This window comes from Athene cunicularia (assembly GCF_003259725.1).
Source record: "Athene cunicularia isolate RWA chromosome 3 unlocalized genomic scaffold, athCun1 chr3_part1, whole genome shotgun sequence".
NCBI lineage: Eukaryota > Metazoa > Chordata > Aves > Strigiformes > Strigidae > Athene > Athene cunicularia.
The window spans coordinates 113,337,302-113,352,140 of NW_020799097.1; the positions used below are offsets into that span (position 1 = coordinate 113,337,302).

The window sequence follows — 14,839 nt, forward strand, 5'->3', positions numbered from 1 at the left end:
GGTAGCCAGATCTTGGGCTGTTTTTAATATTAATTGTTTTTCAGTTTCTGTTGAATAATAATTGTATATCACTCCCATCCGGATCATGTTGTTTTATCAGAAACTGAAAATGCCTAGTCACCTTAACAGGGTCATCTCGGTACCCCTTCGCTGTATTTCTCCAAGTTTCAAGATCTAAGGAAGTGAAGGGGACTTTTATTCTAACAGGGCCCCATCCAGCCCTACGGCCTCTCTCAGAGGAGCCGGCACCACCACCGCTTCTCCCGTCTGTCTCCGATATGGGGCTGTGAGTGGGGGGGGAGCCTGGCTCTGGCTCCTCCAAACTTTCACCCTCCTCCTCCCAGCTTCCTACCGGTGGTTTATAGTACTCTGGTAAATATTTCTGCCCCTTTCTTTTTTTCCCTTCCTTCTTATTTTCTCTTTCCAGCCAGCACTAGTGGATCTCGTGGGGGTGCCAGGCCACGGTCTATCTGATATTCAAGATGGTCTCGGAGGGTGAAAAACATGTCTGCATAGGAGACTTCATCCCACTTTCCTTGCCTCCTTAAAAACAGCGTCAATTGCAGCAGGGTGCTCTAATTCAAGGTCCCATTAAGGGGCCATTTCTCCCCCTCATCCAATTTATATAGGGGCCACTACTGATTGCAATACTTCATTAAGGTCATCTTATTTGCACTTGTGCCTGGAGGTCTCCCTATCTCCTTCCAGTGTTTTACAATGCAGCCCAGGGGGCTCTTTTTGATCTTTCTAACTATTCCCCCACTCTGGCCGCTTCCCATCTCGTCTACTCGACCTTAACACACTACCTGATTAAGCTGACAATATCCCCCTCAGGCAGATGGTACAAAGGTGCTCTCTGCCCACAGAGTACGCACCTAAATTCAAGACAACAACCACAGAATTACTGCCTCCTGCTAGAGGAATTATTTCACTTGTGACACTTAGAACACTGAGCGAACAAACAGCAGCACCGATGACTCAGCAGGAGGGCACTGGGGCTCAGCACTAAGGAATGTTCACTCGTCCTGCACTCCCCCCACACTGGTAAGAGTCTGCTCTGCGCCCCGTTCCTCTCCGGCTGCTTCCCAGGCGAGATAACGGACCCGTGGGTCAGAGAACTCCGCACTGCGCAGCTGCAGCTGGGCTGCGCCTCACACACCCGCGAAACAATCACACAACCACACAGAGGCCCCTCGCGCTCATTACTCACACAACATAAAATGACAAATATTGCAAACATTGAAACACTAATTACAACAATTGCTAAATCATAGAAATCATAAATCAAAGCCAAAAGCACAAATCATATGCCATGAGCCATTTGCCATTTATCATTTACCACAAATCCAAACCTGATCGATATCGACTAAATTATTATAAACAGTACTAGATTTTACATTTGATGGTATCACAGCAATGGCACACCACTCCCGCAACACCACACTAGGAGTACCCAAGTCGACCCAGGATACCAATGTGGTCGGAGTGTCAAAACCACTCTGTCACCACGGGCCCACAACCACACAACCACACTACTTGGGGACTCACACCCCAAACCCAGGGGGAGCACAACGGCTCTTCACCTCACGCAGAACATCTCCTTACGACTTACAGGTCTCCCCTTTCTCCCACATACCTGATCCGCAGCCAATGGATGGTCCTTGTCTGTCCCTGTGAAGACTGGCAGAGCGAGGGAGGCTCTCCTGCAGCTGCACAGAGAGGGTCCCATCTGGGGTGCCAAACTGATTCGCAGAAAAAAGACTCCACAACTCAAACAGAGTTATACAGCAGGTATGTTTACTCCGGCGCCAGGGTGCAAGGGGATCTCTCCACAAAGCTTGCACACCCACCGCACATTTTACCAAAATTTACAGAGTGTGGATATCCATATTCATTGGATTACGTAACACAAACACACATATGCATGAGTAGGGCTGGGTTAGAAAGGCTGGTGTCAGCAGTTGATGTTCTCTTTGCCCCTGCGCATTGCCTCCTGAGGGGCGTCTTTGGGAGGAAGGCTTGTAGTCTTTCTCACTTTGGTTTTTTCTCCAGAACATGCGCAGATTCTCTTGGCCAATTTCTTGAATAACAAGAGTGTTTTTCAGACGGCTTACTTTTTATCTTATCTAAGAGAACCAATAGAACTTCTACCATTCGTATATGGCTATCTTTACTCATTAGCAAAATTCCAACTAGTTAGAGCCACCTGTTCCTCAAGGACAAAAGCATAATATTTTGCTGAACATTGTAGTCCTTGGTAAAATTCCACAGAACAGTCTGGGCAAGCAGGATTCTTAGCAATATTTAAAAAAAATACTATATGTAATACTATAAATTGCTTTAAATAAGTAAATAAATCTCAAAACAAGTAATCATTTCTCTGTATCAATGTGTGTCTCCCCCCATCCCCCTCTTTCAATCTGTGTAACCTGGTGAAATTAAGATGCTTATAATGAGAAATGTTGTCTTCTAACTATCAATCTAAGCAAGATGCTTGTAATAATAATAATAATAATAATAATAATAATAATAATAATAATAATAATAATTTTTTAAAAAGTGTTGGCTTCTAAGTTAGAGCTTCAGAGAGCTTCCCCATCCTAGGAAATCTCTAAACCCGCTGGTTTTTCTACTGGTTAGAATACAAAGATTCCCCTCTGGCTCTGTACACCCAGCAAACCCTTCTCCATCTGCTCCTCAAAACACTGAGCTAATTTAATTTTTGCCTAGATCACAGACCAGGCATTACCTGGGTGGAGATGGTGGAGGTGAACTGTGAGTGACCATAGACCCATCAGTGCCGGCAGTGCTGGATGATGGAATTGTTTTCTGGTTGCAGAGAGAAACTGAGCAGCAGGTGAAACTGAGGCTGCGAGAACATCTCACAGGAGCTGAAAGTGCCATTGGGCTCCTGGGGGATGCTGATGAGCAGAACTTCCTCCATGGTGAGGTTCACAAATGCCTCTTGGTGTGGAATTACACAGTGGTGAGATGGGGTAGCAGCAAGAAAATTGTGAAGCAGGAAATGCATGGGAAGGTTGATTCTTGGGAGACAAACAAAATAAAAATCTGGAATCTGCCAAAGCCACCGATTTCCAGCAAGAGATCTTCAAATATCATCTTTTCTGTGGAGTTTGCTCATTCAGAGCACCTGAATACCAAGGAGCAGCAATATGAGCTTGAAAAGCAGTCTCTGTCCTTGGAGCTCCACTTCCCATGGCTTTTCATACAGCCACTTTGTGGGACTTTGAGACCTTGATAAAACGTTGTCAAAAGTCACAGTGAAACTCTCCATCTGGGGTAGAGCCAAAGAAATTATCCTGTGTGCACATAGCACATTCATCTCAAGTGGACCCAGCACAAGGCACCTTCCCTTTTTAGAATTACTTTCTCCTGTTGCAGTTTTTGAGAGGGAGATCCACATTAGGAAAGGAGGCTGTGGGAAGAGTGCCATGAAAGCACTGTCATCTCTAGTGTGGGGGTACCATGCAGCATTTTATCAGGCACAACAAACCGTTCACTGTGAGCTGATCACCAGTCAGCCCAGTTTGATCATAAAACAGGCCCCCAAGAAAGCAGAGGTGACCGACCCACTGTGTAAGGATGCCCAGGGGCACCAAAACCTGGTTGCTGTGCATCAGTGGTTTTTAGTATAGCTTGTTTCAAGTCATGACCTGGGAGCTGGGAGTATGGAGAGGGTGAGAGGGTGCCCAGAAGAGAAGAGTGATGAGTGGATGGATGCAGAGAGGTGAGCACTCTGGGAGAAATGGTGGGCTGCAGGTTGAGGGCTACCTGATCGCCAGTGTCCTCCAAATGATGGAAAGAGTGAAAATGTTTCCCACAAAGTCCCTTTCTTCACCTGGGAAAGCACTTTCACTGGACACGTGCAAGGAGGTGATGAGAGCTGCAATGCTGGCATGCAGAGAGGCTGTGCTTGCCATGTGAGGGGCCATGACATACTCCCGCAAGGTCACAGCCACATGCTGGTGTGTCCTGGGACTGATGTGACAGCTCCTTTGGGTGAGTGTGCAGCCCCTGACAGGGCCACAAGTACTGCTGTCACCACCATGGGCCTTGCACCATGGTTCTTCCACCGCCTGCTTCAGGGAGCGGTTTTCCGGGAGAGCTGGGTCTTTAATGTGAATTTCCACTCTTCTTATGCTCTTAACCAAGAAAATATGCTCTTTATTACGCCAGAGCCACGGCAGAACAAGAATGGATGGTTCGTCTGAGAGGCTTAAAGGTGGCTGGTCGTCAAAGGTGTGTAACATGCAGTTCTGTAACACACAGCTGCTGGGCAAAAGCTTTGATCCCAGGGTGGCAGGGAGCAGAATAATAGCTCTTTTCAGCAGCATTCCTGGTCACCCATGTTTCAACTAATACACTGCCCCAGTCTTTGCTATGAACCATTTCAGTGTTCATGCTGGGATGAGTATAAAGGAAGCGTACAGATGTGAAGCGGGGACATCTGACAACCCTGTGCCTCTAGGGTTACAGTTTAAGCTGAATTTGAACTAAGGGACAAATTGCTTTTCTTCATCACTGGTCTTCTAAGAGCGAGGAACAGAAACTCTCACTGATATGCTGTTGTGTATTTCAACTCCAAAGCAGCTCTAGTCTCCTCATTAGGAATGAGGTTACGGGTCATTGCAACTCCAGGGCTCTGCTGTTCTTGCTGCAATTGCTTAGAATGTGCATCAGGTGATTGCGGTATTCCTCTAACCTAAACATGTTCATTTAACCAGTCACCAGATTTAGTTAATGACCACCATGTGCACAAATGCTGTGACTGACTATGCCCCACCACTTTGTTGATTAGACCCAGGACCTGACTCAAACAGCTTGGACTTGCCTGGCAGCAGTGCAAGTGGGCAGAGTCCTCTACTGCTGCCTTCACGTATAAAGCTGGAAAGAAGAGTTTACTTTTTACTTCACATGTGTACATTTTTCTTCTTCAATTTTTTTTTTTTTTTCTGCTTGCTGGGATGCCAACTACTCATTGAGAGGGAAGATTGTTAAATGAGTTAGTCACTAACATGCTGGCTTTTCTGTTTCCAGCAGTAATTTCATAACACCTTTTGTGGAGCTGTAATGGGCTGGATGGTGAAAGTAGAGCGGGAGTTGATTTGCTCCTTTAGCAATTAGAGCCACCCCATGGGTATCTCAACCACTGCAGAGTAGCTGATCAGTTGTTGCAGGTTGGTGTTTAAATGGTATTTTTCTCCTATGGGAAACCTGCAGCTCCTGAAATCCTTCCTCCCCTCTAAGTCACACCTGACTGTCATGAAAATACGTGTCCATCAGAGCCAATGAACTAGACTAAGCTTGCTCTCAGAGGGCAGAGGTATCCCCATCTAACTGCAGCTCATTGCAGGCCGGGATGTCTGCAGGAGGGAGATGTGCCACACACAGGGACTCTCCATTTTTTCTATTATTTGCAAAGGCAGTTTGGACAGTGAGGTGCTACAAAGTTGGCCAAAGTCAGCTGAGGATGCCTGCCGTATCAATGTAAGGTGCACCATACTGCAATGGTGTGTCCAAATGCTCTTGGCAGGACAAGAGTGCACCAGAATTTGTAGCCTAGCTGAAAAAAGCAGAGGAGCAGCCAACAAAGAGGTCCTGGGGCTCCTGAAGATCTTTGTTTGGTGTTAGAAGAAAGTGACTTTATGCCATTCTGACTTGGTGCCACATGACTCCTATACTTTCCATTACTTGCAGTTGTTTTGTGCACAGCCATTTTACTCTGCTACACAAACAAATGACAACTATTTTCTAAGTAAACTGGTTCTTGTCAAAGTTGTTGGGTTTTTTTTTTCCTATCAGAAGTAAAAACATTAATCCTTCTTTAATGTGAAACAACGTGAACCACTTCCACATCTTCTGCCATGTGTGATCATGGGTCCATAGCCAGCACTCGCATCCTGTCTCTTCCCTAGCCAGACCCTGCAGACCTATCTTATGCCCTTTCCTATGATCATCCTATGGAACTATTTTCTTTACATTTTTCTCTCACCAGTGCTGTTGGGAAACTGTAGCAGGGCAGAGATTTAGCCCAGGTTAGTAGGCTGCATTTTACTGAGGGTAGGGCAAACCCAAACTACTCCTTCAGCCAGGGAAAGAAAGATACAGCGGGAATGGGAAGTCCAGGCAGGATCAACTATTTTCTGGGGCGAGATACCATTGATTAAATCACTGTCACTTGCAGAAGATAATCCTGTGTGAAGCAAAACATTGCTGGGGAGCTCAAGACATGCACCCACTGACTCAGCAGCACAAGGAGGGGATGAGCCAGGAGCTGGGGGGGTCTCCAGCACTGGCCATGCCCTCCCCAACAGTCCCATGGGATCTCAGCATGGCCAGTAGAGCCAGAGAGGGGACAGGGTCCATCAACAGCCCCAGACACAGCGAGAGGGTGAGCCAGGACCGGGGTCCCTCCAGGAAGCCCAGTGTGGGTCAGGAGATGGGACAGGAGACAAGGATACAAGGCAGGTCCAAGGTCTATGCAGCAGACAGGGCAGGACACAGGGACACATCTAAGGCAGCTCAGACAGGGATGTGAGATCCAGGTCTGAGCTTAAAGAAGGTCCTGAGCCACAAGCAGAAGGTGCATGGGTGGCAGGTGCAGGGCAGTTAACACCTGTTAGTGCCTTTGAGACCCTGACACACTATCTGAATTGAAGGGCCAGGGTTTGACTCCAAAATTCATGCAGTTCTGCCTGGGGAGCTGGGAGCAGGCTTTAGCACTGTCTGGAACACTATTTTTGGAAAGTCTGCGCAGATAATAAAAGTGTGGGAGTGCAAGTACACACAGTCACAGACTTTCTTCCACTGAAAGTGGAGGCAGGGAGACTGCATGCAGGGAGTAATTGTAGGTAATTACTAGTGGTTGAAGTGAGATCTAACACTTGCTCTGCCAGTGTTTCTCTGCTCACATGGCTGTGTGGTCATCATGTCCCAGCAGCTCCACAGCTCTGTCCTGCCTCCCTCCCCTTCCCAGGCCATTCCCAATGGGTTCCTCCCCAAAAGGAGTAAAGAAAAGCTGCGGAGTGTCCAAGGGAGCTGCCTTCACCATACAGCACCAGACTTCCAGCACTGGAACTGCTTTGCCTTCTTGCACCGAACACCTTTCTCCACTAATTACCTTCCTTCCACCAACCTTCTCATTGAAAGCTAAGCTTCCCCTAGCTCCTATCTCAGGTAACCAAAACTTCAGTTTTGGTTTTTCTGCCCTGTGTTTGAGTAGGGATCCTCTGCACTTTGCCGTTTCAGCAATGCAGGGACCGACTCAGGCTTTGACCCCTTGAATCCATGAGAAACTAACCTAGTACTCCATCTCCAACACTAGCAAGAAGCCTGGGAAAGGGTGTAGGAACAAGGTATTTATCTAGTATTACTTTCCAGATGGTCTTCTTGCCTCCAACCTATTCCTTGTCTGAGGATGCAGTTTTTGTAACTCCTATTAGATGCATTGTCCCAGATTGGATGCTTATTAACAGCTTTCAATTTACATCTATGCTTTGGGTTAAAATTCCAACCTGATTTTATTTTTAGGTAATTTTATATGCCTGCAGACAGGTTGTATTGTCAAGTATGTAGCTAGTTGCTGAGGGTAATGTCATGTATGTAAATACTGACATGCAGTTCATTTTTTTTTATAGGCATCCCAGTACACAAGTTTCTGAAGCTCCTTAATTCATTTCTTTTTGCACCGCATTTTCTGAGACGTGCATTAAAACTTTGCACCCCTTGTTGATCTGCCTGCCCATCTGTCCTGCATGTGGCATTGAGAGAGAGTCAGGGAATATGGCTGTGGGGAGCTCTTCGGTGCAAGACACCATGTGGCCCTTCCTTGGCAATGTTGGCTGTTCAAAAATGTTCTTCCTGCCCTCACCAGCTTGGTGTCCTCCAGCTCCAAGATGTCTCCTTAAGCAGTCACTGGGGTTGTAGACGCGGTGGCTGAGCAGGGAAGATTGTGAGCTGCCTGCACCATGCCCAGCACATCCGTCACTGATGTGCTCACCAACAACAGCTCTTTCTGGACTCCTTCCTATCATCAGCCCTACCTGAGTGGAGTTTTGGTCTGCACCTCATGTAGCTGGGCCTTTTTTTTGGCCATTCGTTGATGAAATTAGACCTTGGTGGCCACTTGACAGCACAGACAAACCTGCCTCATCCTTGTCAGTCCATGCATTTATAATAGCACTCATGGTGATGCCACGTCTGGGTCTGCAGTGATGGCTCCATTTCGGCCAGCATCCCCCATGGGCAGCTGTGTGACAGGCCCTGATTGGGTGGCTTGGTTGGTTTGCTTTCAGGGTAGGATGAAGTCCTTAGCGACTGTTGTGCTCTGCATCTCCACCCCAGCCTTGGAGAGGTGCAGCCTCCCCCGACTCTACTGAGCAACTGGTGAGACCCCAGCACTGACCCTGCTCTGAGCAGGGGCTTAGACTAAAGATCTCCCAAGGTCTCTTCCAGCCTTAATTATTCTATGAGCCTATGAACATTATACTGAAAGGTTTTGGACTAGTTTAGCCTGTTATTTTTAAATCTGAGTCTTTACCTCACTGTGTTTTAAATATGTATTAGTGAATTTAAACAGCTAGATTCAAATGCATTATTTCATTTGTCTTTGAGCTGTTTTGTAAGTGATGAAACTTGTGGGGAATGCTGTAAGTGTCTGTTGGTCTCTAGGTGCTTTCTGCAACCAGGTGCATTTTAGCAGCTTCCTCAAAGCTGCAGGCTTGAAGGAGTCTTTTTCACATCAGTGGTCCTTGGGTGTAGCTGACTCCAGAGCCTCCTTTGAGAGTTGTCATTAGAGGGTAGATGAAGGCAAAGCCAGGACTAACAAGCAGAAGCTGCATTTCCTTGCAATGCAGGGTTCCCCTATAGCACTGAGGCACTTCTGTGGCTTGCCATGTCTGCACTGGGGCTTTTCTTGTCTTGAATTATCTCAAGGTGGCTGCATCAGGTCTGCAGAAGAAAGATCTCTGTGCCCAAAAGCCTCTTTGTTTGTTCCAGCTATATTAGATGGTCCAAGAAAAGATATCGCCTCCTCCTACAAACCTGTCTTCTTATTTCCTGAAACTGTTCCAGTAAGAGCAGCCTGTTTTAGTTTCTTTCTCCACTTGTCATCTCGCTTGACAAAGGCAGAGTGTCTTAGCCGGTACTGTACCTGGCACCTTGGAGCTGACAAACACACCTTCCAGAGGACCTCTCATTTCACCATCCAGGGGCGGGTGATGAAGCCCCTCAGGCAACCCCTTTTGCTGGCAGCCAGTCAATGCAGTTCTGAAACATTTCTCAATTTTCCAGTTAATACTGATCAGCTTTAAATTTTGTCTGCCTGTTTCTGACACAGACTTCAAGGAGCTTCTTAGATCCTAGTATTTCTTTCTATGGATTCAGTTATGCACTAAAGTCAACTGTGTTTTCTTTTGGCTATAGGAGAAAGAATAAAATCTGTCATCATAGGAACATCTTTCCAAGGGAGCACTTATTTTTTTTATTCTTTTCTTCAGTCTCACCAATTTTTCACAGCTCTTTAAAGCTGAGAGGAGCTGATTGTTTTCTGCTGTGAGACTGGTGCACCCAAAGGAGACTAAGCTTTCTGCTGTTCCTCATTGCTCCTTAATTGTATTACCATGGGCTACTTTATCCCAGCTTGGTTTAGTTGTGTCCTGGAGCTCAGGGGGTTTGGTAGCTCTCACCTGTGAACTATGCAGCTCAGTGTATAAATGTGGAAATAAGTGTGGTTTTGGATGCTGAGTCAAATGCTGTATATGATTAACTATGCCATGTAAGAAACAGAAGCTACCATATTTGTCTAACAAAGCCAGCTTCCAGAAAGTCACATTGACTGACACAAATGATATACTTACCCTCTGGGTTTTTATCAACTGAAATTTCAGACAAAGCACTCATTTGGTGTGTTAGACCATGATGACGGTAGTTGTTGCCATTTACTCAAATGTTTCAAATAGGCATTTCAGTCCCAACCACAGACATGAAATTAGGACAAAGTGAATTTAAATTTCATGTCCTCCCCATCTCTCCTGCTGCTGCCTGGGAGCATTAATGCCTCACAAACACTATCTTAATCCGTGATCTGAGCCATATTTAGATCATTTTTAATACCTAACCATGGTCACTGGCTAGTGGCCCCACTTATTCCTGCCTGGGTCTTTTCTTTTGCTGCTATTTTTTTATTTATTCATGGAGCTGAATATTTGCAAAATCCAATTCTTCTTTTGACTCTGCTTGCTTTATTTCTTTATCACTTGATCCCTGTGATCCATATCAGTGGCTGATGGACTTGCTTTGCTCACTTTTTGTAGCAGTGAGTAAATCTGCATTATTAATTGGATTGCATTTACCGTATCTTTTATGATATGTGTTAATGAAATGGGAATCATGGTGCAACTGCCAAGACACTTGCTGTCAGCCTCATGCTCACTCCTTATGCCTTGGGGATGGCCAAGTGGGACTCTATGGGGAGAGAGTTTCCTGGGAGCATCATTCATAAGAAGAGCTGAGCCTGCCTGGGGCTGATCTGTGCTGTTGTGTGGGCAGGGAGGGAGAGCCCCTGTCAGATGGAGCTTGAAGCATCACCAGAGATCAGCAAGCAGACACCAGCCATGCTCCTGGATCCAAGAGGAGACTTAAAGAGACATTTTCATGGGACTTGGTTGTACTGTAGATAGCTGGCTGCAAGCCAGGAAGCCCTTTGAAAACACTGGTGAGAGTGAGCATGAAAAGAAAGACCTCACCACACAGTGAGCTGGAGGGAAAGCCATTTATAAAGCCCTTAATTGTTATGCTTCCATATGTAGAAGCTCTCAGTTTCCTTATTTTAGTTTCTTTTTGAGGTGCAATGATATTGTTCTAGAGGTGCAAAGTCCTCTTCATGTTGGCATGCTCACCTGGGAGAAAAGGCACCAAAAGATCCACTTCAAAGCAAGCACTCAAGTCCTTTGCGTCATGTTCAAATATAATAATCTAGGGAACTCTTTCTGGAGTGATTTCTCTCTTCCCTCCAAATATGAACTCCTGATAGTTTTTGTTCCTCTACTAGAAGTGTTTCCATGTTCATCTTCTTCAGCTCTGAATCCCATCAAACTCACCAATACAGTGAGTGCTCAGAATTAAAATCTGTCTTTTGACATACAGTCTGAAATGTAAAATGCTCTGAACAGAATCACTACAATTGGTCTAAGTCCAACATGTGAAATAGCAATGCCTCTTCCTGTGGGAAATGATCACCTCCATGCTATCACAGCTACCAGCTGTTACATTCAAGAATATTGGGGTCCAACCTTACCAGCAGGATTTGTGAGAAACTCCCAAGAATTCATCTTTCTTACTATTACTTCCTCTTCTCAGATCCTTGGATAATGGCCACATGGTCATTATTTGGACATTGCCAGGATGTGTCCTCCCTTGTACCATCTGCCATCCCCTGATTGCCATCCCTCTGAAACTCTGGTCTGGTTAGCTGTAAATGCATGTCCTTTGGTAAGACAAGAAAGGGAACTTTACGCAGCTGAGCAGAGAAATCCAGTCCACTGAAGCTGCATGTGAAATATGCTAGTGTTGATCACATTAACAGGGCCACATGAATAGAAATACGGGCACAGCTATACACAAGATGAGCTGAATCAGACACAAGGTAGCTCAAAGGAAACTCAAAAGTTGGCTGTAGTGTCAAGCTGCGTTCACATCCCATTCAGTGGGGACAGGATGCATCAATGCCTTTGTGTTTATTGGTGTCTTAGCTCTTCATTTTGCTAGTTCAACTCAAAACCTGCAGTCCAGGGTTTAGGCTTCTGGGAGCTAAGGACCACGTTTGATGCCAAACCCTGGTTCAAGTTTAATGAGAGTGTCTCTAGGTTGTGGGAAAGACTGTTATGAGAGAATCTGTGATCTAAAGCAATGCCAGAGAGGAAAACTAAAAACACAAGCAAAAGTAAAATTGTTGAGATGGTCACGTCATGCAGCACAGGGACTCCCAGACAAAACCCTCACAGAAAGTAGCAGAGAAACTGAGATGGCAACTGAGCAACAAGAGAATAGGCCTCTTTCACAAAGCCACAGCAGGTGACACCACTTGCCAGAGTTTATGTTTAGCCAAGTAACATGTTTGAGCCCTGTACTACCTGCATCAGGCTACAAATGACGTCTCTCTGCCTGTAAGCTGTATCTAATCCTGCCTGCAGAGTGCTCAGTGAAGTTGCTCAAGTGAAGGTGGTGAAGGGGTATGAATTTACCAACTGATGAAAATGGTCCTTCATAGCTGCCCTGTTCCCTCTTCCACCACCCTTTCCCAAAGCTATGTAAGAAACGGTATTACACATACCTGGATGTTGTCTGCACACGATAGCCCCTAAACGACTTGCACATGGTGACATGACTGTTGTAGGAGCTGTCCTCAGTTTAAATGTCAGCCATCAGAGAGTATTAAAAGTTAAATAATGCCAAGTTACTGGTTTGCTTCTGCTCCACTTCCAGCATATTAATGTGCAGGTCCAACTGCAGCCCCAGCTGGCTGGTCTCAGCACAGAGTACAGATGGGGCCAGTGAAATATTGTAATGACCCCAGTAGTGCTCAAATTGGGAAGACCGTATAAAGCAGAAGAGCAAGAGTCCAGTCGTGTAAAACATTGTCCCTGGCCAGCTCTGGAGTTCAGTGAAGATCCCCCAGGGCAGGTCCCAGCTAGACTGCATGGACCAGCCAGTCATGGGTCTTGCAAACAACTGCACAAACATTACTCAGCTGTGGCATCTAGGCTTCTACACTAAGAGCATCAGGGTTTTTGTTAAAAAAGCAGGCTTTGCTGTCTGACAGATGCTGCTTTGGAAGTGGAGAGCTGAGCCTGCTGCCTGCAGTATGGTTGTGAACAAAATTAATGGTGAAGGAACACATCTATGGTGCAGAAATGCTTGCATGAACACCAACAGCTCCGCTCTGGTGCATTCTTCCATGTTCCTCTGACCTCACTTGCTTGCATGAATCAAAAGCCACAGCAGAGGAGAGAGCCAGCATTACCACTGTGGCACAGGGAAAGGCTACCAGCAAATAAGACAGCTTTGAGCTTTTGCATACCCTTTTACATGCACAAGGCAGGAGCTGAATCACTGATGCTCATATTGAAACAAGGGAATTCTCCTGGTCCTTGCCAGCATGTGTTTTGGGGTTGGCTGCAGCCAAGTGAGTTGTTATGATGTAGGAAAAAATGTACATTGTGGGGACATTTTATGGCAACCTGGAGCACAGATCTGCAGGTTTCCGAGAATGAACGGGGGCCACAGCTGCGACGCAGCTGGAATGAAACCCAAGCACAATTGTAGCCAAGGTCCCTTGCCAGCAATTCAGGTGGCACACCTGTGGCAACACCAATAAATGGGAGAAGACACCAATGAAAAGGTAGACAGGCTTTTAATGGCATGATCAAGAATCCCCTCTTAATAACAAATCTAATGACAACTGTGTCTGATATGAACAAGAAGTGGCATCATCATTTATTTTTTTTTAAGACGTGATCTGAAGTTATGACAAATGCCAGGTGGATCTGTACACAGACAGGGCCTCTGTGTGCATGCCAGATTTTATGGCCAAGAAATTTGCCATGCAGTTGAACCAGATTGTGGTTCCTCGGTTGGTGTTGTACATTCTGTTTGAATTGTGTAAACATTCTCCAGCTGCTTTCCTAAAGAATGCAAAGAAGATATGTAGAGAGGTTTAGCCTTGGGACCCAGTTGCATTTCCAGGCAGGCAGTACCAAGGAGCGCAAGTCCTGTCTCCAGACCAAAAGACTTCACCAAACTGCCAGAGGTGAAGGAAAACGACGTTGGTGCACCAGATACAATGTCTGAGTGTAGAGTCACATGCTATCATGTTAAAAGGAGATATACAAAATTATCTGCATTTCCAGCTCCAATTCCTGTCTAGAGAAGAAGCAGCCCAGGTCCCATAGCACAGCAGTGTTGCTGACACTGTTTTTCACACACACTGTTATGCCTGGACTCCTTGCCTAAACCCCCATGTCCTGCAGATCTCATCACACCATCTGCAGGTGATGGTCTGAGAGCTACTGCCTTGCACCCCAGCAGCCAAATTTACTCAGTTACTGAGTAAATGTCAGCCCTTGCCTCTGTATCAGACCTTCTTGCACTCAGGGCAGAGACAAGCCAGGGCATGGCAAGCCCCATGCTGATACCAGCCCAGCAGTACCTTCGCCAAAGCAGAGATCTCACCCCTGCAGCCCCCTCTGGTTTGGGAGCTGAAAGCAGGAGTTCCCACCTTGGTCCCTACCAGGAACCCATCTCTGGATTTGCTGTGGTAGCACCCTTCCTCCTTTTAGCACTGAGGGCATCAGCGTGTACTTTAAACATGCTTTCCAGACATTTGGAACGTGGAACAGGCTGCCCAGGAAGATGGTCACCGTCCCTGGATGTCTTTAAGGGTCGTTTAGATGAGATACTGGGGTATATGGTGTAGGGGAGAATTCTGTAGAGTAGGGCTGATGGTTGGACTCGATGATCCAAAGGGTCTTTTCCAACCTGAATGATTCTGTGATTCTGATTCTGTGATTTGCAGCTCCAGAAATAAAAGGGATAATGTTCCTCCTTATAACCTGGAGCACCAGCCTGCACAGTGCAGGGCCTGTTGTGTAGGTTTCTGGCCAAATCTGCCTCAGGCTTTGCAGAATTCCAGGAGGGCTTCAGGTCGCCAGCCAGAGAGAGACTGACCTGCAGGGAGTCAGGAGTTTGAAGACAAGATCCGCTAGAGGAGGTATATTAGGAATGAGGGGACGGGAGATCTATGGTGTACAAATCACTGTGA

General features: G+C 46.2%; 1 protein-coding gene across 1 annotated transcript in view; it reads right to left on the bottom strand.

Moving 5' to 3' along the window:
* The window catches only part of LOC113477984 (solute carrier family 22 member 7-like), a 19,611-nt gene extending 15,263 nt beyond the window's left edge, over nucleotides 1–4,348 (bottom strand). The window contains 2 exon segments of the mRNA XM_026844677.1: nucleotides 2,750–3,057; nucleotides 3,060–4,348. Coding sequence (XP_026700478.1) covers nucleotides 2,750–3,057; nucleotides 3,060–3,120 — 369 coding nt within the window. The 5' untranslated portion in view covers nucleotides 3,121–4,348.
* Nucleotides 4,349–14,839: the final 10,491 nt, after the last annotated feature.